Consider the following 16,930-nt stretch of genomic DNA (forward strand, 5'->3'; position numbering starts at 1 on the left):
GTATTAATTTTTATTTGTATACCATTAAGGCCTTAATGAACATAAATTTCTATAAAGTTAAGAAGTCACTAGTGACATAAGTCAATCTCGAGACTCAAAATTATAAAGTATATTATAAAGTAAATTCTAAATATGTTAAATATTAGATTTAAGTGTATTTATAGCAATTTTGTTTTGTTCAATGTTTAATCATAATAAATTAAAACTGTTAGCACGTAACGAAGGCAAAATTAAATCTTATGAGTCATGCTTTGATATTAGAGCATGGAGTCATGATACTGATACTCGAGTTAGGTACCTTAGGGATTGGATGAAGTCTGATATGCCGATTTGTGTAATTCCTGTTTCCATGGTAACTAGCTCTCTAAGAATGATGACTTGGAGACGACGGGGGAAGGTATTTTTTATATTATTTTCTTTTATGTATGCATTTTATGAATTTTGTTTATAGTTGTACCTTACAGCTTGGAGATACTTAAAATGATGTTTTCAGGTTATCCCAAGATGTCACCCGGATTGTAAGTCTAAAGTGGTTCTTGATAGCATCTGCAACTCTTGTCATGTCATTAAAAACTGTTTTAAGGACGACGAAATTTTTCAAAAATATTTTGATGAGGTTAGTTATTATTACCAATATTTAAAAAAATATATTTTTAAAATGATTTAGAACATATTAATTCAAACTTTCATAGGAGGAATTCGAAACGACTCACTGGCCTTGCGAACGATGTTTGGAAGCTCTAAAGAGTATAAAAATGTTTTGGAGGATAATTTTGGAAAGAGTATTTAAAATAAAGTTTCCTAAAAACACTGAAAGCGATGAAAGCCAATATAGCAACGAAAGTGTGAAAAGTATCGCTAAAATATGGCAACAGGAAGTTGTAGAACAGGCACTTTTTGTGAAGAGCTTAACGCCTTTTATAAAAGAACAGCTCAGCCTAAATTCTTTGACACCACGCTCAAAACATAGAAGCGATGAAACTTCATCACACAAGATTACTAAAAAAGACGCCTCTACGGTTACTAATTGTATAACATATTATTATGGTGTAAGCAAACGAAACTCGGCAACTTTATGTAAAAAATTAAGCAGATGTACTTCATTTAAATACAAGACAGTTGACGTCGGCTGTGGTGTTGATGGCGTAAATAAGGAAGAAAACGTTTTATATAAATACAGCTTAGATTATTTGCAACAACGATTCAATCAACAAAGCGATGAATTAAGACAATTGAAAAGGGAGAATATTTCACTGAAACTTGAACTTCGTAATATGCGTAAAAATGTTGTACCATCTTATACACCCATATTCGTTACTGATAGTAATGCTGTAGTGCCTAAGCCTTATGAATCCAATTTCGACGATATTGACACTGAACCTGTCAAAAATATTGAATCAGAAATGATTATAACTATGAAAAATTGCAAAAATAAGGTAATCTGTGTTATTGATATTGCTACTCAATTTGTTTAGTACTTCTCTTTTCTTCTATTTTGTTAATTAGTTCAAGTTTTTTTTTTTAAATGCATGCTTAGTTATTTAGTTATTATAAATAAAGTAAATGTCACACAAATTTCAAACATACGAGTTAAAGAACATTTTAGGAAAGAGGTTATAACTTGGGCAGTAACCCATATAAACAAAAAAACTGTACTTTTCTGCAGTTGAACTTGTACCTTCGATTAGGAAGCACATATTCTAATCACCAGGCTGCCTCAGTTTATTAGGTGTCTTTGTTAATATTTAATATTTCCATCCTATAAAAAAACTTCTATTTTTCTGCGGCATTTTTTTGATCGAGCTGATAATAGTTGGGGTTTTCCGTCGACAAATTCTCAGTAGCAGCCCGGAGTCTAGAAGTTGGAAGGGTGAACACTCTTTTCCGTTGGAAAGAATGCAAAGCGATTTTACCTGAGCTTATCCTTCTTGCGGTCGTTTTTGATTTGAAGGAATAAAGATTACAATCGTTTACGGACATACATGTGCACTAGAATATGTAGCACGCAGATGGCTAGTATTCGTTGATAAATGACCGATGTGACTGAAGTTATTCACAAAAACAATAACATACGTTATGACGATATTTGCCTCTCTTATTTTAAACAGAATTACTTATATAATACTATATATCCAAGGTGTAGAGGGATTTAATATATGTATATGCATTATATTCCTTATATTAAATATTTCTTTTTTTTTCTTAAATTATCTATCTAAATCGATCGCTATAAAAGATCGCTGTTTTCTTTGCATCCAAGAACCGTTGAATATTTTGACATGAAATTTGTACCGATATATTCAGCGTGTTTCGGAGGTTTTTGGCTAAACATTAACTTAGAATATAATTAAACGTATAACTTAGCTACAGAAACGTGTGGTATAGGGTCTTCTAGCATATAAGAGGTAACGACTCTACCCCATATAGGGGCTCTTTCAAAATCTTTACGTATATGTTATTACTGCTCATTAAAATAATTATTACAAAGAATTACAATTTAATATTATTATTTTTAAAGAATTACAGACACGTGTCAATGCTGCAAGTACTACATAAAACAAATGACGTAATAGCAAACGAAACCTTAAATGATAATCATCACCTCAGGAAGAAAGAAGATCCTATTGAAGTTTTGACAAAAGGTGACGAAAAATTTTAACCCAAATATTAATTGAATATAGACACACATTAGACTATACGAATAGATAGTGTTTCTGTATATCTGTCGATCTGTCTGTTGCTCTTTCAAGGCCAAACCACTGAACCTAATTTGAGAAAATTGTATATAAAGCAAGCTTGAAATCCAAGATTAATCGATAAATCCGCTAAAACGCGAGCGAAGCCGCGACGAATAGTTATATATATCATGTTATTTTTTCAGTGCATGATACATTTGGTGCTATCGTAAAAAGAGAGCTTACAATAGCAAATAAGAAGAAATCACAAAGAAAAGATGTAAATATTGATGCTTATCACAGATTATATACTAATAAAAATGACAAGACTGTATCTGCAAGGTCATCATATTCCACTCTTTCCGATGCGATTTTTGTAAGTTTTCCATCACCAACCGTTAATATTTAAGTAACCTTAAGTCATCAAGTCAGAAGCATTTTTGTATAAGACTAGTATTAATCAAGCATTGTATTTCGTTTATTTAAACTTTGCCGTCTACTTGATCAGCTTAGCATGAAGGTTGAATAGCGAACAATGAAATTGCTTGTACTTTTATTGACTAAAGATTAAACAAAATAATAAATTCTAGTAGTACTAAGTCAATCTCCTTTTTTTGATGAAATTTTAAATATTAAAAGACATTGTCTTTCTTAAGTTACATATAATTTATTATTATCTATTTAAAGAAAACAAAAGCAATTTTTTTTTTGTTCAATTTAAGTAATGTTTTATTGTCATCAACACCGAAATGATTTGCAAATTTCATCTCATTGGGTCGAGTGGAGTAGATTTAAATCCAGGGCAATTCTACTAACGCTAACAAATTATTCCTTTATCGTAATCGAATCAAAACATAATCTTGTCGTTCTGCTGTTTTCCTATTCTGACTTCTACTAACACAATGATCCAGTTGAGGATTATGGTCGAGGTGGTGGTGTTTGTGGTGTTGTGGTCGAAGTCGGATCGGAATATAATCGAGATCGTATCAAAGCCAATATAATGTAGAATTGATACGATTAAGTTGAGTCTATTTTTTTAGGAATAGTCGAAGTTGATTTAAGAAAAAGAAAAAAAAAACCGTGTAATTAATTTTATTTTCAGGTCTCAACAACAGACGTTTTATGAAATGGAAAGCAATTGAAATTGTTGTAAATTTGTGTGTTTGGATGTAATAAACATAATGTGGTCCAATTTTTTATTATCATTAAAAGAAAATCAGGCGAAACGAGACATAATCTTCATCATACGTCTATACAGAAGTTTGTCGGCGTCGATTGCGAATATGAAGTCTAAATGATTGAATTTATTGAGTGGTACTCTGTATTTTCCGACCACCGAGTCTATTCCTAGTAATAATTTATCTATGTCATTCGAACTCGATAGCCAATCATTATCGCCATAGTGTAGATAAATGGGTGCGGTTATTGCACTTAAATTATACGCTGGTGGTGTAAAAGTACCATATATTAGTTTATTAGATATCCAACCATGGTCGAAATTGGTGAACTGCTTCGATTTGTACAGTTGACCGAAATGGATCATTTGTCTCGTCGACGCACCGGCTGGTGTGTGGCCTAGGACCACTGGAAGCATCGTCTGGAATAAAAACTTATACTTATAGATTTATGATTTAGTTACAAGTTTTTGAATGTATTTTTTTAACTTAAAGATTAGTAAAATTTCTCCTCTTACGTAAACTGTTCATAATATTTTTATATATAGCGCGCGCAATAGCTGAACGTTTTAGCCCGCCTTAAACTGGCTCTTTTTTGGTAGCGCGATTTTATGTAGTTTATATGTAAGTATGTATATTATGTTATGATATTTTATATGTATGTCAAGGTATAATCTTTCTCATAAAATATATCCTTAGTTTCGTTAAAAATTTGTTGAGGATTTTATATAGAAATAGATATGAAATCGTTAAGAAATATGTTAAGTTATATATATAGTTATATGTATATAAGTACTATATTTCATGCTGCGTCGAAAACATGTTTTTGCGGTAGCTAATTAAACAATGCTGTCTCCTTCTTTCGAATGTCAAATCAATAATGGCAGAAAGAGAAAATTCTATGTTTAACTGAACACCCGCTAAGCAATGTTTATCATTAAGGCAGTTAGCGTTTTTAGCAGTTAACAATATGTTTAATATTTATAAATAAAAAAAGCTGGACGTTTCACCTTGTTGAGCTGCGCTTCATTATATCCACACAGAAGAAATAAGAGATTGGTGCATAGGCTCTGCGTTACAGCTTCCTCGAGACAAAATCTTTTACCGGCTAATTCATTTATCTTACCGTTCGCTAAGAACTCGTTTTGACCTAATAACTTTAATATTCTCTGAAAAAAAAATTTATTATGTATTAAGTATGTATGAGCATTGTCTATGGAACAGATATCTTTAATATATAGTAACACTGCCTGTTACTCTTTTGATGGAATTTGGATGAAAGGTATTAAGCAAGCTTAACATATAGGCTACTTACTTATGTTTTTATACATAACATCAAACGACCAACTTTGAAGCTACGGACGACAGCCAGTTTATAATAAACCTACCAATAACATGCGTATTTCCAAATTATTTACTTATCATTGTCTATTGGTTGTAATTGCTATTTGACCTAATAAATCAGAATGATAGTGAAATCTTAATGGACACAGAATTAGTAATAGCTATGTAAATGGTTTGCTTAAATAGACGTACTAATTATAAGTAATATCAAAACCAACACTATTTAGAAGACAAAATTAGTAGGTATTTTGTACCTGGGCGTCCGAGACGCTGTAATAAGTAGATTTATTTTTTTGTAACTATATGCGTATAGTATAGTATACTTTTTGGAAAGAGTACTATGACAGGCAAACTTTGAATACTTGTACCTTATATAAATACAAATTTTGAATCAAAACGTTTCTGTAATAAATTTATATGTATATATAAAAAATGCTCATTCAATATTATAACAATACTTTTTACTATGAAACTAAAAATATTCTTAACCTAATTATAACACTTAAGTCATGTTACAGGACTAAATAATGTATAAAACTATTTACTTGTTGTATTAAATATTAAAATTACGTCTGTAACAAAATCGATCTAACTATTTTTAATTTAAAAAGTCATTATAACTTAATGTATAGTTTAGTGCCAGGGATTTTTACAACCTTGCCGCTTCGCTTGGCGTAAATTAAGTTTAAGTCAAGAAAAAAAATCTCTATATCACAGTCTACACCAAATCCTTGCTCTCTGCCAAATTTAATTTTAACCCCTTTTAATCTTCTGTTCGTGTTGCGATATAAATTTGTTTTACTAAACTTAAATCTTTTATCTTACTACTATATTATATATTATGCTATATTGTATATAACATTAGGAGACCGGGTTTTTATAATATTTATATACTATCACATTAATTGTCAATAAATAGTAGGAATATAATTTCATATTTAATTTTTATGAAAATCTAAGTAAAACATTTACATATTTCTATTACTAGCTGTGCCCGGCGGTCACACTTGACTAAATTGATTGTACTATACATGGAATCTTAAAAAATCCTACTACACATACTAATAAGGGAGATTTTAGAAAAATCCTGATCACTAATCAAAGACAATGATATTTAGACATAGACAATTTTACTACTTTTTACGAATATCTCTACTAGATTACCTATCTAATTATTATAAAGTATAATAAAACATTAAGTCTGTAATTTAATGGGGATAATAAAAATATTGTATTTTGATAGACACCATCGATTTGACGAACCATATAAGGTGCCATCTCTTATCTAAAAAGGTAAGAGATAACACCGGACATACAGAAAGACAGAAAAATAAAAATAATGCATGTTTCCATTTTCAAAACTTGCAAACTCATTTAGAAATTACAGATAAACACTTCCATTTTATTTATTTGTTTTACCGATTAAGATAAGTGCCATACTTGCTACAAGTAGAATTTATTATATCCTTCTTAAAGTAAAATCCCGTTGATGTATTAGAAAGGCAAGTTATCTGTTTTATCAATACATAAGTGTTTGTATAGTTGTTACTGTTATATAATCGAAATGAAAACAAGATTATAAAACATTTAATCCATCAATATTTTGAAGTTAAATAATTTCTGATCATTTATTTTTCTTAGGGCAATTGTAAAAGAAATTTTAGTGGCTTAGTAGTCGATTCAGTCAACAACGCTAATCTTACTCAATAAATTGGTAGATATGAGATCAATGAATTAAAACATGTAGTTATTGTCAACGTAAATGAAATATATCATCGTAAAGAGCTTTTAAACTGATTTTAGAAGTCTATCATATCAATTACAATTGAAATTGTTTTTTTTTAATATATACCTATTTATATCTTTACTCATAGCGGTACGATTTATACATTATACATAGATAGGTCTTTTTAAGCATTTTTCTCAATGAGCGCCGTAAATCTCTTACCTCCAAGGAGTTCGTGAATGGCGCAAGGGCTCTCACTAGAGGACTTCTTATATTTCCAACGAACGCAACTGGTGCCAGTGCTTGCATAGCTTTGATTTTATTGTTATATTCTGGTCTGGATGAAGTCATCACAAAAAATGCTGTAGTTCCCTGCGAAAATCCAACATACTGTATCTTGGAGACGCTTGTCTCGTTTAACACGTAGTCGATCATAGCCGGTAGATCATAGTAGCCTATTTCGTGCCAGCTGAACTTCCAAAAGGCTGAGGAAGACGGATTAATTGAGACGTGTTTCCGCGAGTACGTATTGCCTCGGGCGTTTCCCATCCAGACGTCATAACCAGCGTCTGCTAATATGTAAGCTGAAAACGATGAATTATTTAACATTTATTTTATTACAGTTTGAATACCTATTTTAATACGTGGTGTAAGAAAAATTTAGAAAAATAGTTCTGCTCGGCATAATACTATAAAAATTAACTTTTTTGCGAAGTATTAAACTCATTCTGTGTACATTGATTGGATGGCTGTCAGTGATGGTCGATTGTACCAATTAATCCTCTATTTCAAATAAACTAAGCCATCTTGTAAGACAGTCTTACCCAATCCTTTTCCTGGTCCCATTAGTACCCATTCCGCAGACGACGAGAGAAGACCGTGTTGTAAAAATACGACAGGTCTTTTTTCTTGAGAGCAATTTTGTTTTCCATAAGGTATCCTATGCAACTCCAAGACGTATTTGTCTTCCGTGTACGTTCGATGTATTTCGCACGCATAGCCGTACTTTCTTACGAGGCTAAACTGAAATGTTTTGCAATTATGGTATTGTTTATAAGATTTGTTTTTTTTTTATATATATATTAATTTTCCACAGACGTACTGTCCGTGCCGTTGTTATATGATACTAGCCGATCCCGCGGCTTCACCTACGCGATATTTATAAAATTTTATACCACACAAACCCTCACCACAATTTTATCTCCACGAGGGATGAAATAAAAAAAAATAGCCTATGAACTCAAACTATCAACATACCAAATTTCATCTAAATCGGTTCAGCGGTTTAAATGTCAAGAGGTGACGGAATTACTTTTGCATTTATAAGTAGGGATTATTTATAATAGTGATTAGGCATTTTATTTACAGGCAGCAACATAATCTGAATTTTTGGATTGAAGGTTAAATAAGTATTTACCGTATTTTTAGTCGAAAGGTAAATCGAAGCATCTTTTTTTTAAATTACACGCGTTCGAGAAATTTCACATCGGCCGAAAAAAAAAAATTTGTACTAGGATCTTTTTGTTTTGTTTTTGTTTGTTTTAAATAATATTCTAAGGAAAATTAAACCACTCTTACTTAAGGTCGTAAGAGGTTTTTTATGGATCTTACAAAAACACGTTCGGCTCTACGAGTTTATGGTCTTTTGAGAAATAAAAAAATATATACATGACACTGTAATTCACATTTTGAGGGACCAGGCTGAAGCACTTCGACATTTCAATAATGTAAAACACTAAACAATTACGTATGAAATAGGGCAGCATATAATATAATTTTTAAGTTATAATGTTATTACAAACCCAATAATTGTAGATAATTTGAGTTCAATGTACTTATTATTATTTTTGACAAAAAAATCACATAAACTCTTAAAATGTTTTCGTATTAAAAATATTTTGTAAAAGACAGAGCTTTCTTTTTGTTTCGATTTTAAGGGTTTTAGAATGCGTGATAGGCATACATACAGTATCCAATGAAGCGTCTTCATCGACATTATTAAAATTACTATTTTTATTAATTTCTTCATCGCCATACACGAAATATGTTAAACAAATTATTACACAAATTTTGAACATTGAGAAATTGATAGACATTTTGTTTAACTATCAAAATGATCACCTTTACAAGAAACTACACTGAAATGGTAGCTGAATTTGAAGAGTCTTCAAAAGGATTAACTGATAAGGCTAATACTGTATCTATTAAGGTAAATTCGTTTGTTTGTGTAATTGTTGTTTGTCTTCTCTTGAACTACATAATATTATAGGTATACCTTTTTAATTGGCTTTATCTTTTTTTTAATATTTATTCGGCATTGGAAATGTTTTTTACATTGTATATACGCTGCAAACTATGGTTAGTTAGCATTGTATCTGTAAGTAATCAGGCACCATTCAAACCGGAACGCTTCATTACAAAATATTGCTCTTTGACGGTAGAGTATCTGGTGGTAGGTAGAGCTAGTACTTACTCATACAGATATTCTCAACCACCTGAAAAATTATAGACCAGTAATTAATGTTTTTTTTTTCTAACTTGTTTGAATAAACATTAAAATGACCTTTATTTATCTTTTATCACTGGAAAAGGGGTCAGACTCATTAACAATAATTAAATCCACGCATGACGTACAACAATTACGAAATAAGTAGTCTCAAGGTTTATGATTATGTATATGAGATAAAGCTAATATCAAAATGTTTGACGATTAACGTATTTTGTTAGTTTGTTTGTTCTGATTTCACATATTACTATAATACTGTTTAACTCAAGATTAAATATTTAAATAATAATAGTTTATTACGTAGTTGAAATATTATTAACAAATCTCAATATTGTTTTAGATAACTCTAGTCGGTAGGTACTTCACCTTAAGAGATCTAAATTAAAATATTACTGATTATCGGTATGCATATTTTATTACTAACTACCTACCTATAAACACGGTTTCGATTAGCTTTCTTACAAAATACGTATCTACTATGGATTTTATAAGAAACCTAGTCGAAGTGATTTCGATAATCTGTAATTAATAATTATTCATGACATTCTTTAAATCGAATATTTTTAAATAATCAATTAAAGAACATATTTTTTATATGTAACACACTGTCATTCAAATGTTTTGTTTGTCATTCAAATTTGTAAAGACATGGCTTATTTGTTTTAAAAACTTAACTCAAATGAAACGATTATAGGTATAAAAAATACCTATAATCGTTTCATTTGACCTATATTAACTTAAAGACTTTTTATTATAAACATTGAAAAGTAAATATAAGTAATAGGTAATAACGGTGTTTTATTTCATGATATATTCTAATTCTACGCAATTTTTTTTAGAAACAACCGCTGCAGCATGATACTAGTCATCTTCATAATATGATGCCTGTCTGTGTTTTTTTCTTAATAATTTAAAACTTCCGCGTTCCGCCTACTGTCATTTTCGTATAATCTGTTAAGAATAATTATAATATTGTTAAAAATAGTTATTACATTTAATAAAATCAAACATTTTCTAAATTATAATTGAATATAAATTTATGTTAATTAAAAAAAATTATTGATTTAAACCTTTATATTAATATTTTTGATCTGCCAACACTCAGATTGTTTTCTTTCGCATTCGCAGTGATCATTTATACATGCATCTTAATTTGTTTGTTTTTACATTATATTTCTTTTGTAAACAATTTAGCTTTATGAAGACGCGAAATGGCAAATCAGGAAATCAGCTTAAAATGGAATGGATACCAGAATAATATATTATCAAATGTGAAAGAGTTATTTAAAGACGAAGGTTTATCTGATGTGACACTAGTATCGGAAGGGCAAAGTTTTAAAGCTCATAAAGTTATCCTTTCTGCGAATAGTTCAGTATTTAGAACGATATTTCAGGTAAGAAACTATGGATCTTGATATTACAAGGACAACATTTTAAGGCTGTTAAAATCATATGTAACGCCCACACGTTTTTTCACAGCAAAACCCCCACAAAGATCCAATTATAGTACTTCATGACATCAATACAGATTCTTTACAAACTTTGTTAAGATTTATGTACAATGGTGAAGTTAATGTAACAGAAGAATTTTTGCCAATACTTTTAAAAACTGCTGAGGCCCTAAGAATATGCGGATTATCTACTGGCAATGATGCTGCTAGAGACGACGAGGTAAGCTGGGAGTATCTTTTATGAAATAGGTATGTTTTAATAAGATAATTTCTTGCAACTAATAAATGATAATGCTTCTAGAAAACTGCAACTTCCACACAGGCTTTATCTAAAAAACGAAAGAAAAGTGAGCAGGATGATGGAAATAAGAGCAATAAAAAACCAATGCCGTGTCCTGTAAAACTAGATAATGCTATCACAGTGTCAAACTCCGATGTCCACAAAAACCCCGTAAGTATTCAATCAAATAATTTCATGCTTTTCAATAATACATATAATTGCATATAATTTTATAAAAGTCAAAATGCTCTGAGAGTTGTGGACCTTACAAAAGTTTGTTGGTTTTAATCTGGGGGAAGAACTACTGGATGTGCTTGGTTTGTTATATTACACATGTTTATATAATACATACATATATAATATTTACAGATGTTAATAGTTAGTGTAGTTGTACAAAAAGTTATGTTATAAATCTAGTATGGAATACTTCTGTGAAAACTTTATATCATAGTTGTGAAATATTAAAGACCTATGTATACTGATAAATGATACATGTATCCATTCAATATTATAATTAGTATTAGTAAAGTTATCTATTGAATTTCACAATCGTGATATGCATTTTTGTTTTGAGTTTGTTCTTACATAAAAACTATAAATGTTTAAGCTTAAACTAATCCATGCAGCAGTAAGTTAAAAAAAATTGCATTTTTTCTATTAAAAAGTATTGTTCCAAAAGTTGTCAAAGTTTGGTCAATAGATTCAGAACATATATTAAAAAAGATGAATTTAATCTTCATATTTAATACACAACAAGTAACTCAGTGATGAATGTAACAGTTTGATGTTAATTTCTTTTAAAATCTATATTATTTTCAGAACATTGTGCCCAAAGTAGAGCCAGTCGATTCACCACTAACTGATTATTCAGGAGAAAACACTAACGATACAGACATTGCCGTTTTAGAAGATACAATCGAGAAAAAATACTCTGTTAGTCCTGAAAATGTTTCAAATAAATCTATGTGTAATATGGCTTCCGATCGTTGTGTTAAGAAGTGGATTAATGAAGTCAGCAGTACACAGCCATGCTTAAACATGATTAATGAAAAAAATATTATAGAGCAGGATGATGACAAAGAAATAGAGATTGACAAGGAAGTAGAGACAGTATTGCAGAGTGGTACTATAGTAGAATCCTTAAGTATAACAACCGAGAATTTGAATTTTGTGTCAAGTGAAGCACAGAGTGTAAAAGGTATATTGTTATCATTTTCACTTTTTTGTGTTTATTCAATGACATGTAGTAAACAGTAATGATTGAATGAGTTTATTAAATATGTGCTTCCACAAAATTTGCTATTATATTGTTTCTATTACATTTTTTGCTTTTTTGTTTTTTATTTATTATTGGTAATGTTTTATTTCAGACAAAACTACCACATGTTATGCAAACCCATCATTCCCGTGTCCATTCTGTCCCAGAGTTTACAATAGCTGGGGTTATAGACGGAGGCATGTTAAATCTAGACACATGACTAACAGGTGAGTTACATTAAGTATAAGCCGACAATGACATAATTTGAGAATTTTCAGAGAATCTAACAAACCTTTATAGGTCTGTTATATTTATTCTAAATTTAGCAGTTAGATAATAGTTAATAGTTTAACTTAAATTTTACATGGAATGATGGAAGTATCTATTTAGAAGTTTGTCTTTACTTCTCTCTTTGTGGTCTTAACTTTCTACTGCTGGGTGAAGGCCTTCTCTCTTATATGGGGGAGGGGTATAAACTTTGCTCCATTACGTTGCCCCTATGCGAGTTTGTAGATACGCATGACAGATTCTTATCCACAACATGCTGGTTTCCTCACCATGTTTGCCTTCAATGCCGAGCATGAGATGAATTATAAATACAAATTAAGCAAATAAATTCAGTGGTGCTTGGCCCCAGTTTGAATTCTGAATCATCGGTTAAGATTCACCTCTTATAACCACTTGGCCATTAAAGGCTCTATGTACATAATCAACTCCTTTGCTAAATATTTCAGATTAGTATCCTTTCAGATCATTAATTAAAATTCAACAAACAAACACAAACATTTCATATTGCATTTATTAATGTAATGTATATATTATTTTTCTTTACAGATTGTCATGCAAATGGTGCGTTTCAGTACTACCATCTACTGGAGCATGGTATTCCCACGCCACCAGAGCTCATGGCGTTCCACATGAGGAAGCAAGAAACTCCCTTGTAGTCATGGTTGAAGCGCATGCAGTACTTACTCTGAATGAGCCAAGTGTAGCCCAGTTATTGGGACAAGTCGGTATATCCGACAATAACGGCAGTAGTGTCAATGACAAAACTTCCTAGGGTATGTCTTTTCTATTCTACTAGATTATTTGTATACACTTAAACAAAAAAAAAATCTTTCATATATATATAGCATGACCTCAAGCACTAAGTACTCTAATGAACAAACTATTTTTAACCAAGTTTATAAAATAATATTTAAAAGTAGTGTCAGCAAAAAAGTCTTATAGCATTTTGTTTTTAATATTTTACTTGAACAAGACTCATATCATCAAAATAAATTGATTACTTGTTTAATGTTAATGGTAACCATTTTAAACAAAGTTAAAATTTAAAAAGAAATTTAGTGTTAGCAATTAAAAAACTATTTTTTTTTTTTATAATATGAAAGATAAAGAAAAATATTTGGAATGCCATTGCGATTATAGAATATTTTTTAAAACAATCGCACTAGTCTCTGAATTTAAAACAACCAGCATTGTATTTTTCTCTAATACCATAAAATCATATTTATAAAAGAAATCAATCAAATTGTATGAAATTGTGCACTGATTACTTTGATTAACAAATCATATTTAGACATTGGGCCAAATGAGAAATTGCTAATGCCAGTAATAATTATCCAGGGTATAAAATTTTCTCTTATCAAAAATTTATTTTATACACAAAACTGCCAATCTTTGAGAGCTTATTTTTAAGTATTCTCGATGCAAGCATTTTGAAAAATATTTTGATTATATATTTCTATTTTATATGTATGTATTGAGAGGTAGAAGTATATAAAATAACACATTTATATATATATTTTAAATAGTCTATAAGGATTTATAATATAGTTCAGAAAAACAATTGTCGATGTAGACAAAGTGAGTTTATCTGGTCTTTAGTATGGTTAAGCTGAGGTCTTTTGATCTTATAATATAAAAAAAAAAACAATTTCAAAGCTGTGGATTAGTCCACATTTATCAAATTTATATTTTTTATAAATTCCCTACAGTAATCTATCTTAACTTTTCTGACAATGCTTTAAGCAAGTCCAAATTAACCTCAGTATATAGTCATTTTAGAATTTTATTAAAAGTGATAATAATCATTTAATATTAAATACCAGCCAGTCGATATTTTAGGCAAATAACAATAATCAAAGTTTAATAAATAAGTGGTATTTTTATATAAAATGATATAAAAGTAATTATTAAGATTATTATGAACGGAAACTGCTTTTCATTACTTTATATTTGTTGCAAAACTGGCAAACTAATATAGTAACTAGTTACTTAAAAGAAAAGACGATGCTTTAAAAATAATCAAGTCAATATGCATTGTGACAAGCCTTTTAGTTAAAACTTATTATAATTTTAGAATTTATATTTTATTACTATGGTAACACATTTCTAGTGATGTTAACAAATTAATACAATGGTCAGTAACATTTTTTTATCACATTTCATAGTAAAAAATATGGTGATAATTATAATAATATTAGTGTTTATTTGATATAATTTAGTGATGATGATCTCAACTCAAACAAGTCAAATGTTTAGCAGTTAAGATTCATAATATTAGTTTGTTTAAATAACTATAAAATAAACGAATATGATGAATGAGAGTTATGTTAAAAACTTTATTAAGTAAATAAAATCATTTGGCTAGTCCATTGATCTACCTTAAAATATTTATACCTTTTATGATGCTCATATCAAACTTAAGTTCACCAATAGTTGATTTCAATAGAATTAATACAAGTAAGCAAAGAAATGTCATTAAGTGTCAGCCACACTTAACTAAATACAGCAGAATTGTAAAGATTTGATAATATATTCAATTAAAAGTCAAGATTTCTACGTGTTGTGGCATACTTTTATTGCCTAACTATATATGCTGTATGATGTGACGGTAGATTGTATTTTGTTTTTGTAACAATTCTATTGAGATTTGTGCATAAAATTTTTGTACTCAATATTAACTTTTTTTTTTAAATGTAAATTTATTCAATCATTTTATAAATTAGTTATGACTGAACAAATAGAGAGCTTATCGGTAAAAATATACCCTTTCTTGTATAAGAAGATATTTTTATAATGTACTTTTTAATGTTCGTAGTATTTAAGTCAATTAGAAATCTTGGCAATAACTATGGAATGTGATTTCTGTGGTGGAAAAATACATATACATGTTTAGACTTTAGATGTATTTTAAATTATTTTTAAGGCCTTCTTTGCAAATTTGTATTTTTGAGCACAATTCACTTAACTTTTTAATGTTATTGTGATTATTATATGTGTTGTATAAAACAACGAGTGAGTGAATGACCTAATTTTTATACAAAAATGTAACAATTTTTTCCAATAGAAAGCCTTATTCACATTAAACGCATAAAATGCTCGTAATACAAAGTAAGGAATAGTAATTCAACAAATAAATATAACTCAATAGTTTTTTTTATTGTATAATAATTATGTTTAAGAATGTTTTATTCTCATTAATTAATCAAGGATTTGTAAAGTTGTTCTTTTAAGAACTACCCTATTATGGATGGATTTTTTGTATTCATTACACAGTGGAAAATTGAAATTTTATCACACATAGGTATAATTGTGAATAAGGCCTTTTTGGATTTTTAATAAATTTTGAAGGTAATTAATGAGTAAAATTATTCTTATTCTTACGATATTAATTGTTAGAGTCATAGACAATAGACAAGATACCTAAATAGATAGGATTCAATATGGAAGAAATAATACAAAGAATAATTCAGCAGAAGGCATTAAGTTTAATACAATTGTCGCAATCAACACAATATATTTTATTATAAATTAAACAGGTTATATAGGTTATGTTATATTTTTTATTAATCCTAAATTTTTGAAGATTTTATATGAGTGTCTGTAAACTGAATTTGTTTTCAATGTAGGCCGCCTGTCATGTTCCTCTCAGAGTTCAATAAGCCTATTTTTTATATCTGAACAAAAATGAAAAACAATCCGTATTCTCTGATATATGTACGGAAATAAGTTATACCTAAAATGTAATATGTTCTATATAAATACATTTATCATTGAAGAAAAATTATGTAATCATAACTATGCATGTAACTTTAAACGGTCTTATGAAAAACATATCAGAGTGTCTACTGTAATGTGTTTTCTTAATAGCATTGAATTATAATTTATGTTGTGTTTTCATTTCTCTGATGTGAGGATCAATGAAATTATTTGCTTGGAACCGAGTACATGAAAATATTATATATGTTCTTATAATGTTTTCATATACTTTTATGCGGAAATAATTTGGATATATCAGGGAATATTTATTATTTCATAGAGTAACACAGTTTTTCCATAATAATTTTATTATATTTTCCGATACAATTTGAAATGAAATAACAATAATATTTGCAACACGAGTGATATTTTAATCTCATACGTAATACACTAGTGTAAATAAGTTATATGTTATGTTTAATAATTATGTACTTTTTCCACGGTAAAGTCAGACAATAGCCGGTTAAGAAG

The 16,930-nt window shown here is 29.2% G+C and overlaps 3 protein-coding genes across 3 annotated transcripts; 2 read left to right on the forward strand and 1 right to left on the reverse strand.

Annotated features, from left to right (window-relative positions):
• Positions 1–175: 175 nt before the first annotated feature.
• LOC125077083 lies at positions 176–3,876 on the forward strand (the record flags this gene model as incomplete). Its single annotated transcript, XM_047688881.1, has 6 exons — positions 176–397; positions 494–616; positions 693–1,436; positions 2,519–2,642; positions 2,882–3,051; positions 3,778–3,876. Coding segments are annotated over 6 exons (1,407 nt in total), but the record flags the coding sequence as incomplete, so codon positions are not given.
• LOC125076924 (lipase 3-like) lies at positions 3,864–9,016 on the reverse strand. The gene is made up of 5 exons (XM_047688662.1): positions 8,888–9,016; positions 7,745–7,943; positions 7,143–7,504; positions 4,861–5,019; positions 3,864–4,272 (listed from the first exon to the last, which is right to left on the reverse strand). The coding sequence occupies exons 1-5, from the start codon at positions 9,014–9,016 to the stop codon at positions 3,892–3,894; spliced, it is 1,230 nt and encodes a 409-aa protein (XP_047544618.1). The 3' UTR covers positions 3,864–3,891.
• Positions 9,017–10,557: 1,541 nt separating this feature from the next.
• Positions 10,558–16,062, forward strand: LOC125077430 (zinc finger protein 131-like). Its single transcript, XM_047689389.1, has 6 exons — positions 10,558–10,820; positions 10,906–11,097; positions 11,179–11,328; positions 11,977–12,355; positions 12,528–12,642; positions 13,250–16,062. Exons 1-6 carry the CDS (start codon positions 10,638–10,640, stop codon positions 13,473–13,475), a joined length of 1,245 nt encoding a protein of 414 aa, XP_047545345.1. The 5' UTR covers positions 10,558–10,637; the 3' UTR covers positions 13,476–16,062.
• Positions 16,063–16,930: the final 868 nt, after the last annotated feature.

This window comes from Vanessa atalanta, chromosome 3 (genome assembly GCF_905147765.1).
Source record: "Vanessa atalanta chromosome 3, ilVanAtal1.2, whole genome shotgun sequence".
Lineage (NCBI taxonomy): Eukaryota > Metazoa > Arthropoda > Insecta > Lepidoptera > Nymphalidae > Vanessa > Vanessa atalanta.